The 21,658-nt window shown below is 43.5% G+C and overlaps 2 protein-coding genes across 3 annotated transcripts; one reads left to right on the forward strand and one right to left on the reverse strand.

Annotated features, from left to right (window-relative positions):
• Positions 1-124: 124 nt before the first annotated feature.
• On the forward strand, positions 125-8,817 carry LOC125738041 (optineurin-like). 2 transcript variants are annotated; one of them, XM_049006535.1, is made up of 13 exons: positions 125-272; positions 1,261-1,418; positions 3,072-3,227; positions 3,313-3,377; positions 3,466-3,570; positions 3,945-4,098; positions 4,300-4,415; positions 4,516-5,148; positions 5,331-5,415; positions 5,701-5,841; positions 7,138-7,280; positions 7,495-7,574; positions 7,795-8,817. In XM_049006535.1, the coding sequence occupies exons 1-13, from the start codon at positions 125-127 to the stop codon at positions 7,899-7,901; spliced, it is 2,091 nt and encodes a 696-aa protein (XP_048862492.1). In that variant the 3' UTR covers positions 7,902-8,817. The 2 variants fall into 2 exon arrangements, with proteins under 2 accessions (XP_048862492.1, XP_048862493.1); XM_049006536.1 differs by having other exon boundaries at positions 8,284-8,817.
• Positions 8,818-15,047: 6,230 nt separating this feature from the next.
• On the reverse strand, positions 15,048-20,070 carry LOC125738061 (unique cartilage matrix-associated protein-like). The gene is made up of 5 exons (XM_049006594.1): positions 19,893-20,070; positions 19,596-19,664; positions 19,417-19,512; positions 16,617-16,715; positions 15,048-15,813 (listed from the first exon to the last, which is right to left on the reverse strand). The coding sequence occupies exons 1-5, from the start codon at positions 19,948-19,950 to the stop codon at positions 15,716-15,718; spliced, it is 420 nt and encodes a 139-aa protein (XP_048862551.1). The 5' UTR covers positions 19,951-20,070; the 3' UTR covers positions 15,048-15,715.
• Positions 20,071-21,658: the final 1,588 nt, after the last annotated feature.

Here is a 21,658-nt window from a genome sequence, read left to right on the forward strand (position 1 = left end):
TGCAACAAGCGTGTTAATTTAATTAATGAAAGTTATAGCGATATTGCTGACTGAACACGTAATCAAGTAACAACCAACCTTTCATTTTCATTTGTTTGGGACTATAGATCTTTGATGAGCAGTAATGACTTCCGTTTATCAGAAGTCAGACAGCGATCCTCCGCAGAACCCCTCTCAGGTGCATGAGAAAGGCCAGGGGGGCGACCATAGCTTGCAGGAGGAGACGCTTCAGCAGATGAAGGTCTTAATAAAGGAAAACATGGACATGAAGGGTGAGTGGATGGGGACGATGATGTGAATCCTGCAGTGGAGTATCTTCATAATTCCACAACCCTAACCAAGAGTAGGAAGATGAATGGATGCTGTTATTATTATTATTATTATTATTATTGTTGTTGTTGTTGTTGTTGTTATTATTATTATTATTATTATTATTGTTTTTGTTGTTTTTGAGCAGATTATTCCATGCATACAGAATGATTTACATACTTATACATATCGATTCATCTAAAGCACCTCCTGAATTGTCCACAAATACTTTGTCACTGGCAGTTTCTGTACCCAGGGATGGATTGATATATCTCCTGCAAACATCTGGGCCCATCCTGGGAAAAATAAAACGGTTACTTAAGTCAGCAACACCTGAACGTCCATTCTGATGTCAGGCATAGCGCAAAAAGAAAGACAGAGTGAAAGATGGTAGACATAGTGCAAAGAGATCACAAACAGAATTGTTATACGACAGACACAGTGTCTGTGCCAATCCGAAAGACTTTTGAACAAAAAAATGGATGCGTGCAAAGCTGTAAAGTGCTACAAAAATTATTTATCTATAAATGTAAATACATTCAAATTTACAGGATTTACAATCTTTAGTAGTATGATCAAGAAACTGTTTTGCTCCACACTTAAAATCCTTCCTTCCGTCCATTCCACTTAGTACTTCTAGAAAACAAAAAAAAAAACTCTACACTGCACATGACTATGGGTCCATTTACGTACCAAAGGGGTCAAACCAAAACTATCAACAAAGGGGTCTTGATTTAGACTTTAATGCACACTGAAATAGATACTGTGATAATTTCAATTAAATATTTAGTATTAAGTATACAAAATAAGATAAACATGAAACTCCTGGATATTGCATACAATGACATATAAAATGCAATTAACATCTATGGCTTTAACAAGAATAATGCACAGGAAACAAACAAACAAATTAAGTAATTAACAAGTGGTGATGTGCTTGTGTTGAAACAGATTCCTTGAAACAGAACAGCTCCTCAATGAAGGAACGTTTAGAGGAGCTGCTGGCCTGGAAGGAGAGGCAGGTGCTAGAAAAGGAACTTCTAGAGGGGAAGCTGATGGAGGCCATGCGGCATTTGGAGGCCCTCACCAAAATTAACAAGGAGCAGCAGGTGGAGGAACCTCACAGGGGCTCCATTCATTCTCAGATTCCATCCAGCAATACTCCCTTCACATTTGCGAGGGTTAGGGGTGGAAGATCCCTGCAAATGAGACAATTCACAAATAAAACTTGAGCAGCCATCATCTTAATCCTTAACAATCTGCTAGCCGGAAGGGTAGCATAAAGAGTCCATTTATTTCCAATTTCTAAACAGACAGTAGTGTAGTGTAGACTTTGCAAGTCAAATTACTTTGTCGTTTCCTAGCAAGACCAATTTATATAATAGGCAAACCATCTAAATTATGCCCCTATATCTACAAAGTTACTACTGTATGCACTAGGAGCACTACATTTTGGACTCATTATAAAAAATGCAAAAATTACTCTGAGAAATGCAAGATACCATGGTCACAAAGATAGCTGACACATGACTGAGGATGGCTGTCGAGATAATAAAAGTAATAATTGATACTCTATTGATCCCTATGGGAAAATTGTGTTTATACCTCCCTCAACTTGCGCTATTTTGTAGAGAAAGTTGTCGCTTAGTTAGCTGTAGCGGCACCCAGGGAGCTGGGGATCGAGATGTGTTGAAGCTGGGTTAACTGATGACACGCAAACTTAGCCCACTGAGCCACATGCTGCCCCCAGAGATGTGTGGTTTACCTCTGGTAAAGACTTTAAATATTAAGGAAGTAGTATGTGCTTAAACTAAGAAAAATTATGTACCACTAAAAATGTATATATTATGTGATTTTATGTGATCCAAATCATTTTCGCTTATCCATCATCGGCTAGTTTTTGCGGTCTTTCTGCAAGCTCCAAAAATATTCCCGTTTAATTGTCCACAGGCAAATAACCATAACTGCAAATGTCAAGATTGTGAATGTGAAGGAGTCACTATATAAATAATTTAAATGTTAATAGGGTGTCATTGTGGAGCTGTGGGTAGTGCTGTAGCCTCACGGGTTGGGGGTTTGAATCTTGCTTTGTGTGGAGTTTTCACGTCACATCAGGATTCCTCTGGGTACTTCACCATCCTCTTGCATGTCTCTATGTTTTTATATGGGCTGGCAAATTTACTCTCCCCCCACCCATCAGTAAAATTTATTGTGGAGTAGTGTGGGGGACCCCAAAGTCCAGGGCTGATTTTTAATCCCAATCCACTCCTGCCTGGTATCCTGCTCAGGCTATACCCCACCTTTGTGTCCTGTGCTGCCTGGGATAGATTCCAGGTGACCAGGAACAGGATTATTCATTGGAACATGAATCTCATAATGAATGGTCAGTAATTTGATTCATTCAGCAACTACAGTATCCATAACATCACACAACCCAACATGAGCATCAGAGCGACAATGTTGAATATTGTTTTATGCGCATGGAATAGCTGACCATTTAGAAATCACTCCTCCAATATCCTCAAAGGGAGACAGAGTCCAGGACCTCGGAAACTTAGAGGTGAAATGCCATATCTGTTAGCTGGAACAGTGGGCTTTTCACCTTAAGTCTGAGGTCCCAGAAGGATTGCTGCAGTAGTAGACGCTCAGTCTGGATTGTTTCTGTGCAGCCTGTAGCTGTGTGGAGCTGTGTGATTGGGCTGTCTGTTAAAGTTGTTTATTTAACGGAAGTCAGTATATTGCTGGTTCTGTGCCGCACTCAGGAGGCTGCAGTGGCAGAGGACTCAGAGGTGGAGAATCTGAAGGTCCTGATGGCCAAGCTTAAGGCAGAGAAGACCGACTTGGTGGCCATGAATTCTGAACTTCAGCTGAAGCTGAGCCAGAGGTTCCCCGAAGATTTTGTGGCAGTCCAGTTTGCGGTGAGCCTGCTGCTTCTGCTCAACAGAAACACAGTTCCACGTACTCTGAAACTGTGTTGATAAGTAATCTATATATTGGTTTTAGGAATGTACAGAGATAAACAGGGCACACGATTTACTGATCAGCCAGAAAGATTCAACATTTTGCACGTGAGCTCCCTCTACTGCATGTTTGTGGTAATTACAGTTAAGTACACAGTGAAAATGGCTTTGATAAAAACATTTCACATCTATGCAGCGTGAAACATGAAGAGAGGACGGTGAGCCGACTGCTGCAGTCCCTGAGAATGGAGACAGAGAAGGTAGAAAAGCTGCATCATGAGCTCCAGGCTGTGAGGAACAGGTCAGTAGTGGGCTGAAATTGTCAGAGGAAATACTAGCTTTTACCCTGTTCCCCTGTAATGAACACTCATTCTTTGTGGGTGCTGTTAGAGCAGGGAGGACGGGGAGGGGAATGTTGGATGCTCTACAGCAGGAGTTACATGGGGAGGTTTTAAAACATCCAATGGCCAAACTGACCAGCATTATATTTATGTCCAAAGCAACATACAAATGAAGATTGAAGAGCAGGGTTAGCTAGTGTAACAATAGGGGTTAACCTGCAACCTTCTAGTGAGGAGCATAGAAGTCTTCCCTACAAAGCCACACACAACCCAACATGTATTTTCCAACCCAGCTTGAAAAGCAGTACTCTCTGTCTCTCTCTCTCTGGATCAGAATGCTAGAACTGGAGTCATGGACACATTTGAAGGGCAAAAATGAGACCCAGAACTCTGGGTGCATGGAGGACAATGACCACTGCTGTAGGTCCAATACCAGCACTAACATGGATGGACAAATCCAGTATGGACCCTCTGTGACAGGAGATGGGGTAGGATGTTTCCATGTGCTGGGCATCTTTTTGACATTTTACCTCAAGTTTTATTCGTAAAAATAACCATGATATCACCTATATTATCACTGAACACAAGTCCTGTGAGTGCATTTTACTGTAAGGTTATTGTAAATTGATAATATTCTGAATAATGTGAGTCCCAACCCTTGTTTCCAAAGTGCTCTCCTCATCTCCCAGTCTTATACAGAGGTGGAGAGCCTTAAGGTCCAGACACAGACACTTGTCAAGGATCTGCATGGTCTGCAGTCCAAGCTAGAAGATTCAGAAGACATGAAGAAGAGCCTGCATGACAAGTAAGGCAGATGGAGAAAGACATGTGAGGATGTTGAGTGAAGCGGATATGTGGATATGGAGCACTGACAAGCTGTTTATTTGGCCTGCTATGATCTGCAGATGCAGGGACATAGAAGGAGAGAGGAACCAGCTGAGAGCACAGCTGGTGGACAAACAGCAGCGGTACGAGAAGACAGTGTCACAGGTGAAGGAGATGCAGCAAGAGAACAAGAAACTTAATGAACATATGGAGGAGAAAAAGCAGGAAAACAATAAGCTCAGAGCACAGCTGGCAGAGAAGCGGCAGGGAAACGAGAAGATGGAGTCACAGATAGAGTCAAAGCAGTGGCAGTGTGAGAAGATGGAGTTACAGCTGGAGAAGAAGCAGCAGGAGAACAATAAGCTCAAAGTGCAGCTAGAGAAGACACAGCTGGAGAATAAGAAGATGGAGTCACAGCTGGAGGAGAAGCAGCTGGAGAACAAGAAGCTAAAAGTGCAGCTGGAAGAGAAGTGGATAGAGAATAAAAAGATGGAGTCACAGCTAGAGGAGAATAAGAAGATGGAGTCGCAGCTGGAGGAGAAGCAGCAGGAGAACAAGAAGTTAAAAGTGCAGCTGGCAGAGAAGCAGCAGGAGAAAGAGAAGATGGAGTCACAGCTAGAGGAGAAGCAGCAGGAGAATGAGATGCTGAAAAAACAGTTAGACAACATGAGCTCCTGTATGAAGACAGAGCAGAATAACGCTGAGGAGGGGAGGTAAGTTGTAACTCCATACTGTGGAACACGATTTGGAAATTCCTAGCAACCAGATCATAGCATGGAGGTCTGATTCCATTGATTACCATTAGCACTGTTAGCACACAGAGCCTACCAGAACTACCGAGGGAAGCTTTCTGATGACAGGTCGAAACTGTTTTTATCTTTCCATTTTTTCGCAGAAGGAATTTCGCTCAGCTGAAGGATGCTCATGACCAACTGTATGAGGAATATATGGGGATGCAGAAGCAAATCAGAGAAACTAAGGTTGTTACCAAAGGCTTTCATTCCTCTTATAAATGGACCTTTTCGATGTTTTTCTTTGTAACCCATCCTAATCCTCCTGTAGAGGTTCTATGTAATAATAGAAACTGTATTGCAGCTTATGATTGCACTTTATGAATTTAAAGAAGTCAGCATTGTATTAATCATTGAATATAGTCTTCAAGTGACGGTAATCATTCTTCAGTGGTATGTGTGTCATGTGTGGCAGGTAAAGCCATTCAAACGCAGCTATCTGACCTTTGATGCCTGTGCATGCAACCCATACAGGAAGAGATGAATGGCCTTAATGACAGGCTGGGAGCCGCGGAAGAAGCCCTGGTAACCAAACAACAGAAGATTGACGAGATGAAGCAGGAAATATTCAAGAAGGAGGCGGAACTGGAGACTATCTCTTTGTTCAAGGCACAGGTACCTCATGTGACATTGGCAAGACATTCCCAGAATACCATGCAGTCCAGTTGGAGGACACAGTCACGGAGCAGATTATAGACAGAGACATACCCCATTTTGACCGTTAACACTGACGTCTAGTATTGTAGTACTCAAATCCAGTCTTGGTCTTGAGACTACTTTTTCCCTTACTTGATCTTGTCCGGGAATTGGATGCATTTCTACTCAGTCTTGAATTGGTCTCGAACTACAAAGTCTAAGGATAACACTTGCAATTCTAGATCGATATTCAAGAATAGTTTTTTATTCACCTCAGTGATAAGCTTTCTCATTTCTCCCACTCTTCTCAAAATAACAATACACTTTAATAAATTAAAATACAATTTAAAAAAGTAAAACTCACTATACTAGAGTTCTTACATGCAGCTTTTTACAGATCTGTCATCCTAAGTGGCTCACATAAAAATTTTATCAGGTTAGCAGTGGTGCAGTGTTTAGTATTTGTGATTAAATACTAATGTCATGCCTTGCGCCCATAGCCTGAATAGGACAAGTGGTTACAAAAAATGGATGGATGGGTGGATGGTCCTGCTTAAATGAAGCAGTTTTTCTTTTAAATATCAGCAAGGGTGATTATAATAGTAAAGCATAATTAAAACCGTGGTCTTGATAAAGAACTTTATTTTTCTGGTGTCAGTCTCAACCTCCTCAAAGTCTCAGTCTTGACTTGGTCTCCATCACCCTAAAGTCTTGGTGTTGGACTCGGTCTCGACCACCCTAAAGTCTTGGTCTTTACTCAGACTCTATCTTCCAAGATTTGGACTCAATGTAGGTGGTCTTGACCCCATCACTATTGAGTGCTATATAGTGTGATGCTGCAGGTATTTCAGAGAACACTATTGTGTGCTTTGAACTAGAGTCTTCTCCAGCATAGTTATTAACTTTTATTCAAGTTTTAACTAATTTTTTGGCAGATTTATAGTTACATGCAAAAAAACAAAGGAGGACAAGGCAATTTTGTACAATAATCATTCCTATTTATTTGGCACCTGTCGTTTCAGATGTACCATTCTATCCACAATTTCCACCTTGGGGGATGTAGTGGGGAATAGCTAAGGCACCTTATTAGAAAAATGTCAGGCGAGATCCTTCTAGCAGGCTACCTGCTTAAGATTTAACATGTTCGCTCCAAACCACTCCTGTGTACTCACTCCAAGAACAGTCCTGATGCTAATGCTGTTAGCAAGACCAACTAGGAGTAGGAATAGCAGGTAACTGCTGGGGGAGGTGACTTGTGCTCTGCTCACCCTACAGGCAGAAGTGTACTCATCAGACTTCTACGCAGAGAGAGAAGCAAGGGAGAAGATCCATGAGGAGAAGGAGCGCTTGGCTGAGGAGTTGAACAATATAAGGAAGGAGAACATGCAGCTGCAGGAGCAAATTGAGTGTCTGGGCAGGTATAACATGAGAAAGGGACTGATACAAGCTGATAAATAGAGACAAAATGGAAACAGAGTGCGAAATAGAGACAGGTACAGGGTTTTAAATGGGGAATTAGACAATGTGTTTTGGATAGGTACAGTAACTGTAGTCTGTAGTTTTTTTTCCTTATTGTGTATAATCTTAATGGAAGGGATGAAAGGCTTGCATTTTTCTTGCTGCGTATTGCAGGCAAACCGTGACAAAGCTACAGCTCCGCCATGGGTCAGTGCCATGTGGGGCCGGTCCACCAGGGGGCAATGTATCTCCAGGTAAGAGGTGACTTGGGGCTTAAGATACTGGGTAGTATGACGAAAAAAAGCCCAGAGAGTCTGATAGTGTTCCAGAACTTAATAGTTTGAGTGAAACCATTCTTGATACCTATTTGTTCATTATAGCACTGTGTCAAAATCTGGACCACAATTAACCCCCTGATCAAACCCATATTATAATATATTAATTGTGCATTTTTGGCATGTTTGATGACTGAAGCTGTCAACCATGATTTGGACATCACTGAGTTCCCTTGCCCCAAATGCAACGAGATCCAGCCAGACATGGATAGCTTACAGATCCACATCATGGAGTGCATAACCTGAACTCCGCAGGAGTCCTCATCTCAGCAATTTTTACTTAAAATTCTTCTAGAATTCCTCTAAAACAGATTCAGAAACATTCAAAAGACTGCAACCTCGAATCAAATTTTTCTAAATAAATTTTTTATCTTAGGGTGTTAACACTAGAAAATACAGAGAGCAGAGTTTGTTGCTGGGTTTTGTCTTTGACTGCCTCACTGCTCTTTTCAGGGAACAGGTTTGAAATTGCTGGTAATTTCAATATCCCATAATATCCCATAATGCAAGATAAAATCCCATGTCCCATGGTTAACTAATGCAGTTTGTCCTGAATTTCTTCAGCTTGAAAGTGGAAACCTTGCTGGTGTCTGTGACTGTAAGCACTTGCATTCTGTATGTTCTACAGGATAACAGCACTTCAAGTGGTGAAATAAGTTGGCATAAGTTTTCAGCAGGGTTTACAGTAGACAGCACCAGTTTGCAGAATGTCATGACTTTATACTGCAAGAAGTATCACCACAACACTGACGTCTTCTTGCCTAATTTATTCGCAATATGTCTTCACCAAATACCAGATGATTGTTTGGAATTGCGTTTGTTTCTGTGCTATCAAGAAAGCAAGGTTTTATTATCGACAGGTTTATCATTTTCTTATTTAAATTTTATATGATAAGTCGATATATCATTTATATTGCCCAGCCTGGGACACTGGGCATGATTTTAGTGTAATAAAGTGGGAATGTGGTGGTACAACAAATGTAATTCAGTTGAAGTAATTTTTCAGTATTCGTGAATGGCTCATGTTTAATAACATATTCAGAAGAGAATTATGCATGTGTTTCATGTAATATTGTAGATCTGAAATACATATGCATTGTAATTAATAAATTACATCAATGTATTGTCATCAGTTAAATATACAATAAATATATACAATAAATCATTGTAGCATTTTCATGATTCTGAATGGTGGCTAAGGGCTGTTTCTGTTAGCATCTGCAGTTGTTCTTGTGAATGATCATGTTTGCAGTAATAGTACATGAGAATGAAAATCAGCAATGGATTCAGGAATGGTGCTTAAGACACTGGTCTCCGTGGTTGTTCCCTGCTACTGATTTAAAAATACCTATATATCTTATTTATTGAACTTTTACGTTTTTGGTTGTATCACTGGAGCGGAGTGGTTAACACTGTTGCCTCACACCTCTGGGACCCGGGTTCGAGTCTCCGCCTGGGTCACATGTGTGTGGAGTTTGCATGTTCTCCCCATGTCGTCGTGGGGTTTCCTCCGGGTACTCCGGTTTCCCCCCACAGTCCAAAGACATGCTGAGGCTAATTGGAGTTACTAAATTGCCCGTAGGAGTGCATGTGTGAGTGACTGGTGTGTGAGTGTGCCCTGCGATGGGCTGGCCCCCCATCCTGGGTTGTTCCCTGCTTCGTGCCCATTGCTTCCGGGATAGGCTCCGGACCCCCCGCGACCCAGTAGGATAAGCGGTTTGGAAAATGGATGGACGGGTTGTGTCACTTTCTCAGGTTTAAATGCTAGCATTTCACGTAGAAATTCTTGGTCTTGGATTAAACCAGATAGCTCAAGGCTCCCAGCACAATAGTGTGCCTTTTCATAAAGATGTGTGTAGCTCCGGTTGTTTAGAAACTAGAGGAAACCTCATGGAATCTGCTTGATAAAACTCAAGGTTTCAGTTCAGGTGTTTTCCCAGGAATGCAACAATGGACAGTGTGACTACCTGTGTGACCTGGGATCCTTCTCTCCTCAGGATGAGAGCCAGTCGCTTGGTCAGTGGGGCATCTGAACATTGCTAGGATGTATTATTGGCTACTGCAACACTTCACTCACAAGCAGTAAGGGGGTAATGTTGTGTTCCATTTACCTTGGAGGTTGAAAGTTGGAGCTGGAAATTATGTCACACCCAAGTTAACTGAGTTCCAGTACAAGTCAGAAAGCCATTTAGCAATACCAGTTCTAGCCAGGTTCATTATTAGTCATTTTCAGCAATACTGGTTTATAATGCATTATGCAGTATTGTTTGTGCATACAAACACTGTAGCAACATGTCCAAAAATAATGCTTTGACAGTACTGTGTGTACGATCCATTGAATGAGACAAAAATAAGACAAAAGTACTAATAAACAGTATATAACTACAGCTTTCCACAGATCCACAGATGCTTACATCACTTACATAAAATGGCATAGTATTTCCAGATAACCTATGCATATTTATAGTATACTTTAAATGATCTAATTGTCTCTCTCCAGGCCTTTAATGAATTCTTAGGCACTGCAGGGGGTGCAACTTCATTGAGAGATTCACTTATTTCAGCGGCAACATTCATGTCTCTGGTGACTTCCTATGAAGTCAGTAGATGGATTGGAAGAGCATGGGGGGTCACGAGGTTGCTGGAAAGGGATGTGTGGCACTCTTGATATCTTTGCAAAGGATGTATCTTTAGAAGTTTTTAGAGTCCTGGTGCTCCCTGTCTTGCTGTATTTCTGTGAGAAATGAATGCTATCCAGTGAGCTGAGATGAATACTGGACTCCTTCGGTACTTTATCTCTTCGGAGAATCCTTGGGTAACGCCGGTTTGACTTTGTGTTGAACACGCAGTTGCTGGAGGAGTCCCAAATGAGGCACATTACGGGCATAGTGATGGATTGTCAGTTACGGCACTACATCCATGTGGCACGTTTCCTTGAGGGTGATCTGGCTCGCAGGATCCTCATTGCTGAGGACCTGAGCAGCTGGACCAGGCCAAGGGAACGCCCATGTAACACCTGGCTGCGGGAGACGGATGGCCATTTCTGGAAGGTGGGATTGGACTGTGTGACTGCCTGGGGGTTGCCAGCCAGGATCTTGAGGTGTTTCGTCATGTGGGGGGTCAGCACATGCTCCCCAACCTGACCTGACCTGACTATTGGTTGAATCTGCTGATGCAGAACCAGCAGTGACTGAGGGCCAACTGTACTGTGCAGAAGTCTTAGAGAAGTAAAAAAAAAAGTGATGTTTAAAATGTCTTCACGTGGGTGTAAATCTATGACATTATGCCTGTCAATGTGTGTTGGGTTAACCATTTCAAAACCTCTCCCAAAGTTTTCCAAGTATTTGCAGCAACCATCCAATAAACCCACACCTCATATGGCTAATAAATACATCACTGAGTTTTTAAAATAAATTAATCAATTAAGTGAGTAGGTGGTGAAATTTAACAAATACATGGAATGGCTGGGTTGCCCTTGAGGAAAGGTTTGGGAAATGAAGTGGTGTTCATCTAGCCATCGAACTAGATATCAGCAACTTTTTGGAGGACAGAAGAAATTCTAGTTAGTTTTTATTGTGTTACTGTTAATGTGCATATGTTTTAATGTTACATTGTGTTGTTTATTTCTGACAAATATACACTTACTACCCAGATAAATAGCTTTATTATTTGCTTTGACTGCCTAAGACTTTTGCACAGTACTGTATAACAGCAGGAAAACAGCACAGGCATCAGGTGGACAGCACACTCACAAGGGCAGGACATGTCGTCTGTTCTGATGGGCCTGCAGTGATTATAATAAACTCCAGCTGAATAAACCATCCTGAGGCCAACTCCCCTCCCCAGTCTTACAGAGTTCATTTTATTCATCTTTTATGAAATAAAAACATAAATTTAATTATAATTGTGCTCTCTCACTCTACTAACAAAATAAATGTCATAGAGAAAAACATTGTATCTGATCTAGTTATGGCCTCAGTTGCATTGACGATAACTACAACTTTTATTACTGATTGGCAACAATGTTTGCTTATTTCAGCCATTTCATTTATTTATTTCATTTAATCGTCTTTACACTGTTGAGGCTAACATCTCAAGCCATCCCTACATCACAATGTACAAAGAATATGAGTGAATCACCTCTTCACAGTAGAGATGCGGTAATACAGCCGTAATGTTAAAGTTGTATTTATATGGCACTACGTGATATATCGGGTAATCTCAGCATTCAACACTGGTACTGATTGGGTTTAACCAGACACAGTAATTCCACCCACAGTGTGACTTCATTTAAATTGCTCAGATCCTTTATCATTCAGTATCCTAAAGCCACATGAACAGACATCAGTGTGAATCTTTTGGCTAGCTGTCCACATCATCCACCTCAGTCCTACCGCAGGGTACCAAAAACAGCAGGGGGAAGCTTGTACTTCCTATCTAATCTATGAGGACACACATCAGTATTGTCCCTCATAATCTCTTGGGCTCAGAGATCCCTGCTCCCTCCATCTCTTCCTTCATCTCCTCAGCCCTTTCTGCTTTTCAACTGTGATGTGATCTGACTGTTTTTTTTTTTAATCTGCATAAAAAAATGAATTATACAGCTTTGGTACATGTAAAATCATCTTACCACCACTAAAACGTACCATGTGCAAGGTCTTTAATTCACGTTATGAAATTAATTTACTTGGACACTCAGGTGAAGAGAGGGGTGGAGCTGTCAACTGATTGCTACCTGGTGGTGGGTTGGCTCCGCTTGTGGGAAAGGAAACCGGCCAGGCCTGGCAGGCCCAAGCGTATAGTGAGGGTCTGCTGGGAACATCTGGCGGAATCCCCTGTCAGGAGGAGTTTCAACTCCTACCTCCGGCAGAACTTCTCCCATATCCCGGGGGAGGCAGGGGACATTAAGTCTGAATGGGCCATTTTCCACGCCTCCATTGTAGAGGCAGCTGACCGGAGCTGTGGCCGTAAGGTGGTCGGTGCCTGTCGTGGCGGCAATCCCCGAACCCGCTGGTGGACACCGGTGGTAAGGGATGCCGTCAAGCTGAAGAAGGAGTCTTATCGGGCCTTTTTAGCCTGTGGGACTCCAGAGGAAGCTGACAACTACCGGCAGGCCAAGCGGGATGCGGCTTCGGCGGTTGCTGAGGCAAAAACTTGGGTGTGGGAGGAGTCTGGCGAGGCCATGGAAAACGACTTCCGGACGGCTTCGAGGAGGTTCTGGTCCACCATCCGGCGGCTCAGGGCGGGAAAGCGGTGCAGCATCAACACTATTTATGGTGGGGATGGTGCGCTGCTGACCTCAACTAGGGACGTTTTGGGTCAGTGGAAGGAATACTTCGAAGACCTCCTCAATCTCACTGACACGCCTTCCGATATGGAAGCAGAGTGTGGGGACTTGGGGGTGGACTCGCCTATCTCTGGGGCGGAGGTTGCTGAGATGGTTAAAAAGCTCCATGGTGGCCGGGCCACGGGGCTGGATGAGATTCGCCTGGAGGCTCTGGATGCTGCGGGGCTGTCCTGGCTGACACGCATCTGCGGCATCGCGTGGACATCGGGGGCAGTGCCTCTGCACTGGAAGACTGGGGTGGTGGTCCCCCTCTTTAAGAAAGGGGACCGGAGGGTGTGCTCCAACTATAGGGGGATCATACTCCTCAGCCTCCCTGGTCAGGCCTATTAAGGGGTCCTGGAGAGGAGGGTCCGCCGAATTGTCGAACCTTGGATTCAGGAGGAGCAGTGTGGTTTTCGCCCTGGCTGTGGAACGGTGGACCAGCTCTATACTTTCCACAGGGTTTTTGGAGGGTTCATGGGAGTTTGCCCAACCAGTCTACATGTGTTTTGTGGACTTGGAGAAGGCATTCGACTGTGTCCTTCGGGGAGTCCGGTGGGGAGTGCTCCGGGAGTATGGGCGTGCCGGGCTTCCTTATATGGGCTGTTCGGTCCCTGTACGACCGGTATCAGAGCTTGCTCTGCATTGAGAACTGACGCCAGGGTTGCCCTTTATCATCGATTCTGTTCATAACTTTTATGGACAGGCATTTAGGGTGTCCAGTTTGGTGACCTCAGGATTAGGTCTCTGCTTTTTGCAGATGATGCGGTTCTGTTAGTTTCATCAGACCATGACCTTCGGCTCTCACTGGGACAGTTCGCAGCCGAGTGTGTAGCGGCTGGGATGAGAATCAGCACCTCCAAATCCGAGACCATGATCCTCAGCCAGAAAAGGGTAGAATGCTCTCTCTGGGTTGGGGATGGGGTCCTCTCCCAAGTGGAGGAGTTTAAGTATCTCAGGGTCTTGTTCACGAATGAGGGAATGATGGAATGGGAGATCGGCAGGTGGATCGGTGCGGCGTCAGCAGTGATGCGGGCTCTGCATCGGTCTGTCATGGTGAAGAGAGAGCTGAGCCAAAAGGCGAAGCTCTCGATTTACCAGTCGATCTACGTTCCTACCCCCACACTATGGGTAGTGACCGAAAGAACGAGATCGCGAGTGCAAGCGGCCGAAATGGGTTTCCTCCACAGGGTGGCTGGGGTCTTCTTTAGAGATAGGGTGAGGAGTTTGATCATTCGGGAGGGACTCAGACTCCACATTGAGAGGAGCCAGATGAGGTGGCTCAGGCATCTGATAAGGATGCCTCCTGAATGCCTCCATGATGAGGTGTTCCGGGCAAGTCCAACAAGGAGGAGTCCCCGGGGAAGACCCAGGACATGCTGGAGGGACTATGTCTCTCAGCTGGCCTGGGAACGCCTCGGGATTCCCCTAGAGGAGCTGGATGAAGTGGCCGGGGAGAGAGAAGCCTGGGTTTCCCTGTTGAGACTGCTGCCCCCGCGACCTGACCTCGGATCTAGCGGGAGATGATGGATGGATGGACGGATGGATGGAATTAATTTAATATCTTTTCATTGTTTTTAGAAAAGTTCTTGCCAGCCAGTGTGGAGCTGAGTCTGATCCTAGGGCTCCACACTATGGAGGGGGGAGTTAATGTTTTCATACCATTTCTTTGAAATTAGGTGGCATCTGCCTTTGCGTTCATCCTAAGTCAGATGCTCCTGACACATTCCCATGAGATCTGATGACCTCTGTATTTTCCTATTGTTTCTGTGGATGCACAGCAATAATTATCTAGATGAGCTATTATCTAGATAAGCTCAGAACTTAACATCCCATAAAACAAGGAGATCTACAAGGACAAGAACCATTTGTGCCTCAGAATGTATGAGGATGGATAGCTTTGTTGCCATAGGGTGCACATGTATGTATATATTCAGTAATATCTGCCATCTGATAAGCATGAAAATTGTTAGGTGTGAGTTTGTAAGCTTTTTCAATGTAAATGAAGTCATAACTTTATTTTCCAATCAAGAAATATTACTATAGAATTCAAAAATCATACTTGCTCGGATTACAGTATTTATTCATTATCCGCTTGTACAGTTTCTTTAAACATAGTTAGGTTCAATACATGCATTAAGAAACCCATAGTATACTAGGTAGGTAGCTTAGGGTGTTGGTTTGGGTTCTGTACTCAGATGCACTCTGGGTAACAATGGACCTTACTTCTCATAAATGCAAAAATACAGGATTTCATTTTGCGCTAATCCTCCCTTGAGTCTGTATAAGACATTTTCTCCTCATGATTTATTGTACATGTATTCTACTTTAATTACACGTTCTGAAAATGGATTGCGAAAAAGAAAAACACAATGAGCATGCTCAGAGTATTGAGGGTGAAATCCTCTCAGAGTGAAATTAAATTTGAACGTAGGCTATGAAACTCCCTGGAAGTTTGATCTCGGAAAAGTTATGGCAAAGACATGAGGATATATAAAATATACTTAACATATCTGGAAAACCATAATAATCAGACAGTAATTCTGAAGTTTATACAACTGCAGGATTTTTTTAACAACCTAAAAATGTAATTAAGTAGGAAGTTTCAGTTGCTATCAACTACTGCCAGTTTATTTGTTTTTGCAGTGAACAAATAGATGTTCCTTATGTTTTCCTTATGTTTTCAATGATTTTTCAATAATAGACAACTTCCTAGGTTCCCCTCAGGTGGTGCTCAGACATGATGGCGGGTGTATTGGTACCAGCGGTACAGCCCGTCATAGTGGAATTCCCGCCACTGCTCCGTCTTCTCACGGGTCCGCTCTTCCTGCTCTGTGGTGTGCAAAGGAGGGACAGCCAGTTATAGAGTCAAAGGTCAGAGGTTAACCTGATGCAGAGGTATTCATCCCTATATTTTGAAAACGTCATTAAATTTAAAATCCGCAATAATGTGTCATAATATGCAAATATCATCACAGATATGAATTCATAATGTATTCATCTTCCATACATTTTCCAAAACCACTTAATCCCAACTAGGGGACCAGGAGGGACCAAAGCCTATCCCAGGAACAATAGGCACAGGCAGGAACCAACCCTGGGCAGTTGCCAACACACCACAGGGCGTATCATGCATGCTTTTGGACCATGGCAAGAACAGGTGCCCCCGGCAAAGACCCACATGAACTCAGGGAGAGCAAGTTCCACGCGGAAAGGACCCAAGACTGAACCCAGGACCTTCTCGCTGTGAGGCAGCTGTGCTAACCACTGCGTCACCATGCTGCCCTGCAGGCATCTTTTTTTCATAAATTATTATGCATTTGTTCCCAGCATTTGGCTTTTGAATATGAATTTATAACGGGATTCCTAAATATGCTATTATACAGAAGCACTCAGCATTCAGTAAACTGACCTTTATACCAGTGGACAGAATTCTGAATTTCTGAGAAATATGTCTGCTGTCATTTTTATTTACAGGAGTGTAGAATAATTTTATTTAGGCATGAAAGGTAGAAAATATAAAGAAATCTGATGTTGACCATTGCACCATCCAGCAGTCTGATAGTATGAATGATCATTTTCGTGGCCCATCAGTGATGCAAAATAAGAATGGGATCAACTTGACGATGACTTACCGTCACGCACCTCCTCCACATAGTTCTCATACTCGTTCCTCTGCTCTTCTCTGTACTCCCTTCGTTGCTCATCTGCTGCTAGGCGCTGTCTTTGCTCAACTGTATGTGGGCAATATGTGCAATGTAGAAATATGATACTAGAATGGTTGTCCTAACCATTTACAGGATATGTGGAAGAACATGGACGGATATTGGATATTTATTCTTCAAAATCAAAACTCTGAAACAAGTTAGTAACACCCCCATCTGTCTTCTGGTTAGGGTTTGGGGGTGGGGGGAGCCTAGGATAAACCCTGGATGGGTAGCCAGGCCATTTATGCATATACAGTATACACACACTCACATATAAATTCTAACTCTATAGGTGCCTTAGAAACACCACATATCCCAGCCACACTTCACCTTATCTACAGCCACCAACCCTTAATAGCCCATTTTAGTGCCTGTTAAATATATGCAAGTAAATCTGGGCTAATAAATAAATACCATAAACGTTTAACTGTCTGTTTACAATAGTAGAAATGCAGGCTAATATTAAATCACTGGTCTGTGGACCACAGGTGATACGGACCAAGTCAAGGTTAGCTTGCAGTTTTAAATAAAGCATGTTTCCTGACAGCCCCTGCAGAGCATCACGTGATCACCTGCCTGGATGGTGGTGTTGAATGAAGGATGAGGCCCAAATGGGTGTCACCCTTCATCAGCCAATAATTTTGGACCAGATGAATCACTGGCCACATACTCTGTTACATTCAGACACACCTTATGATCATTTGAAGTGCACCAGCGGCCTCCACGGAGATTTTCAGCCCAGTAGCAATTTGTCATTTCGTTTTGCAGCACCTCACATGCCGACCAGTTTGACTCATGCCCTTCAGTAGTACACTCATCTAGCCACAGCACCTCCTAGACACCCCCCAAAAGCAAATAGGGCCCCAAATAGACTACTGTTTCTACCAGCCCCCCCCCCCCCAAAAAAAAAAAAACATCTCACATCTAACCATACATTTTACTTTAATGTAAATGATAAATGGCAACCCTGTGTCACACACACATACAGAGAGATAGAGAGATACAGAGAGAGAGAGAGAGAGAGAGAGAGAGAGAGAGAGAGAGAGAGAGAGAGAGTACTTATGCGTGGATCGGCTCTGACGTGTTATCATGTCAGCATGCTGGTACTCATACGTTTGTGGGGACTGTCCATTTATGTCTATGTCTATGGGCCAAACCCTAATCCCGATTATGACAACCCCCACCCAGCCATAAACTTAAGCATAATTAACAAAACAAAATACCAGACTTTTGGCATTTTTAGTTTTCAATTGCATTCAGAGAATTTTTTTAAACTGAGTTTTAAATGTATATATGACAATGTCATATATACATGCCCCCCCCCCCCCCCACACACACACACACACACACATACAGATACTATGGGGCTACACCTAGATAAACGCACCTGCCTGTAGATGTCAGAAGTCTATACAATAAAATAGTCTTACACAGCAAGACACACTGTCATACATCACTGTCATGGTCAAATCATCGTCATTATACAAATAAAAGTTAAAAATGAAATACCAGTACCAGTTACCCAGTCAACGTGTGGATTCTGAACCCTGATCCAGCTGGGCTACAGTTTGTGCAAGTTAATCAGATTTTTCAAAGTCTCAGAAATCCTCACTATGAAAAAGTAGGCTGAAATGATTTACTTAGCATAACAAAATACCTGTAAAAAAATAAAGAGCAAATGTCCAAAACTTTTTTTAGACATGACTGAGAAGAAGCGTCCGTGTGTTACAGTACCAGAAACACAAACTCATTCTGTCCTCATGTAATCTAGCTGAGAACTTTTGATAAGTTTCTAAAAATTCACTGAAATTTTCTTAAAAAGGTATCGCATGGTCTGATTGTTTTGTGATCAAAAAACACAAATTTGTCCAGTGTTGTGAAGGGATTTATCCAACGCAGGTTACTACAGGGCTGAGGTCCCTCTGTTTTTAGTGCACATAAACTGTATAAACAGGTTGCCCTGGCCCGAAACCTGCCAGGGGTTAACCACAGATACGCCTGCACATTCCAGCTCCGCGCTCCTCTTCCAAAGCCTCCCCGCAGCCAAGGGGACCCTTCAGCTCGATCCACAGTCACGCACATCTAGCTTGGGGCTTTCGGAAACTCTCTGCGCGAGAATTTTCCGGAGCATGAGCCTATTTTTCATTATTTTCATCTGATGACCGTCTAGTGTGCCCTCAGCATATATCTCTGCTGTTCAGGGGCTGATGAGGGTTGGTGGGCTCAGTGTGGGCTCTGCTCCATGCTATCCTGTGACTCCTTCAGCTGCTTCCAGCTGCTTCCCATTGCCAGCCCCTATCCGGAGCTGGTCCAAAGACACCTGAAACCTGTCCGCCTGCATGCCACAATCCCCCAGCCGTTTCAGGCGTCTGCTGCCTGGCAAGAGGCTGGTCAACCACAGCACTGGACCACAGACCGCTGCTACGGGGAATGGCATCTGTTGCTGACCATGGGCCACTCAGCTGTGAATCAAACTCCCACACTGCCCCAGAACCTATCTGCTCGGTCCAGGGATCAGAGCACTTTCTTATACTAGGTTTCTATCTTAGTCTATGGTCCTAACAATTTCCTTAGAGTGGATCTTGATTTGGGTCCTCCTTTATGATTCTCTCTTTGACCTAGTTGCCTGTCCCAAAACCAACAGTGAATCCCCCCTCCCCCCATCTCATCCCTATAGGGGTGGGGACAGCCAAAGTGAAGATCCAGAACACAAAGGAAAAAGTCTCACCATTGAGCTCATACTGCGACTTTATGGAACGCCGGCTGCGTCTCTTGAAGAAACTCGAGGCATCCAAGCCAGACATGAAGACCCTGCTGTTATGCTCTGAAGGGGGCAATAGCAGAGGGATGCGGTCATGGTGCTGGCAGCTCACAGATGGGACAGGGCACAGGGGATGATAAGCTCACCTTGGGGCTCTGCTGCTTTCACGTCCTTCTGGTCGGCTGACACTGCTGCTCCCTGGACCCCATCGCTGACTGTTTGAGGACAGTTATGCTTATTTCATATTTTTCCTGATACCTTTTTACCTTGTATTAAACACCTCAGATAAAAACTCCTGAAAAGTGTCATAAAGTTCAACAATAAATAATAATAAACATAAATAATAACTTTAATAAGTTCTGAGCTGCTCAGAAGTATCTCCTGGATGGCAGTGGTGCCTTCCATTCAGCCATAGGGAAGTACCAGTCCTCGGTCATACTCACAAGCCACGAGGAACAGAGCGGTGAGCAGGGACAGGAGCACGGCAGGCGTCCTGGTCATCGTGCAGAGTGGAGGCACAGCAGCGCTGGGACCAGAACAATGGTGAATGAGGCGAGTGTAATGAAACGTCTGCAGTGAGCGTGCTCCGGAGGGGCGGGAGGCTGGAATTTCAAGGGAGAGGGGGGAGGACTTTTACGGAATGGTTTCTGCAGGGAACCAACCAGAGACACAAAGCATGGTTCACCTCATTCAACTGCATTCACACATAAACACGCACTCAACACAATACATTAACACTGATATGACATCTGTACTGCTACATCCAGCGGATGCTATTCACCATCAGGGGCGTAGTTAGAAATTCTGGCCCAGGGTATCCATGCCCCTCTTACACTTGTTCACCACTGTGGACAACGTAGGTGCTACCCATAAACACACGCACACTCTCACTTTGCATAGTAACCTGGCAGACAAACAAGAAGAGTGTAGTCACATAGTCTGTCATCACATTAACAGTCACTCACATAAACAAGATCAATACACAAAATAATCTGTTTAGGGCTGTTGATTGATTACGCCAATTACAGACATTTATGATGCCAGAAGCTGGCAGAGTACTGGCCAAGCGCATGCAGGGCACACAGACAAGATGACTGCAGTGAGTGTATACTCAGCCCCCCACCACAGTCTAACTCTGTCACCACAGAGACAGAAAGCTTACCGTGCTGCCTGGGGAGATTTTACGATAAACCAGCAATGCCTCACCCTGATCTCAGAAAAATGTCACTTCCACTGAGAGAGTGAGCAGGACTCAGAGGCGACTCTAGGCTTTTCCCCCAACGCCACATTTTGAAGTATAACTTTACAATATAATTTAACTTTAAGGAACTTGATAAGTTTACATAGCATTTTCATCTGACCAGTAGGGGCACCCCCTGCACCCAGTAAAATCAACAGTGGTTCGACTATTATAATCATTACAATAGGATAAGACCAGCCCTTGGGGAAATTATTTTTAATTGAGGGCCAAATCCAAGCTTGCTTCACCATGGCAGCAAGGGCCATTCTTTAATGATTATGTTTGTGTCCCATAAAAATTGACTTTTTGAAGATATATGCATATATCAATAGAAGCAGTCCTTCTATGAAGTTTTAAGGCCAAAAATCTTCTCATTCATAAACTTCATAGATGAGCTGGCTTGTGCCTAGGTCTGAATTGAGGTATCCACTGTCCCTCAAAATGGAGATCAACAAAAGCTGCACATCGTCCCAGGTGAAGATATCTAGCACTATAGCAGTATAAACCAAGCTGCATAAGAGGTGGGAGGGAGCGAAATAGACAATTGTTCCTGTTTACACAAGATCATCAGAGTCTCCTGCTAGTATGAATATTTGTTGTGTTGGATTTGCAGATTACAGTTTGCTAAAAGGGGTTTCTTTCCATATCAAGGCTGTATAAGTAAGATTGATGTTTTATGGCGTTACAGGCCTGTGTATTTTGAGGCTCTTAATCTGGATACTATCAAATATGTGCAAAAATCCCTTGACCTCATAGTGGGACCCACAGGCTTGTACACACACGTTCAGAAGACGACTGCGACAACACCCACAAACTGATCACCTCAGAGGGATAAGAGAATATCACATCCATAAATCATACAACCCACCGTAATTCCAATCAAAGGAATGTTCCAAAAGAAACACGAATATAGACCCTGTGAAATGAATGTGTATCATTATGATATAAGATAGTCAGCATTCTTCTCCT

Source organism: Brienomyrus brachyistius, chromosome 3, assembly GCF_023856365.1.
Source record: "Brienomyrus brachyistius isolate T26 chromosome 3, BBRACH_0.4, whole genome shotgun sequence".
NCBI classification, from domain to species: domain Eukaryota; kingdom Metazoa; phylum Chordata; class Actinopteri; order Osteoglossiformes; family Mormyridae; genus Brienomyrus; species Brienomyrus brachyistius.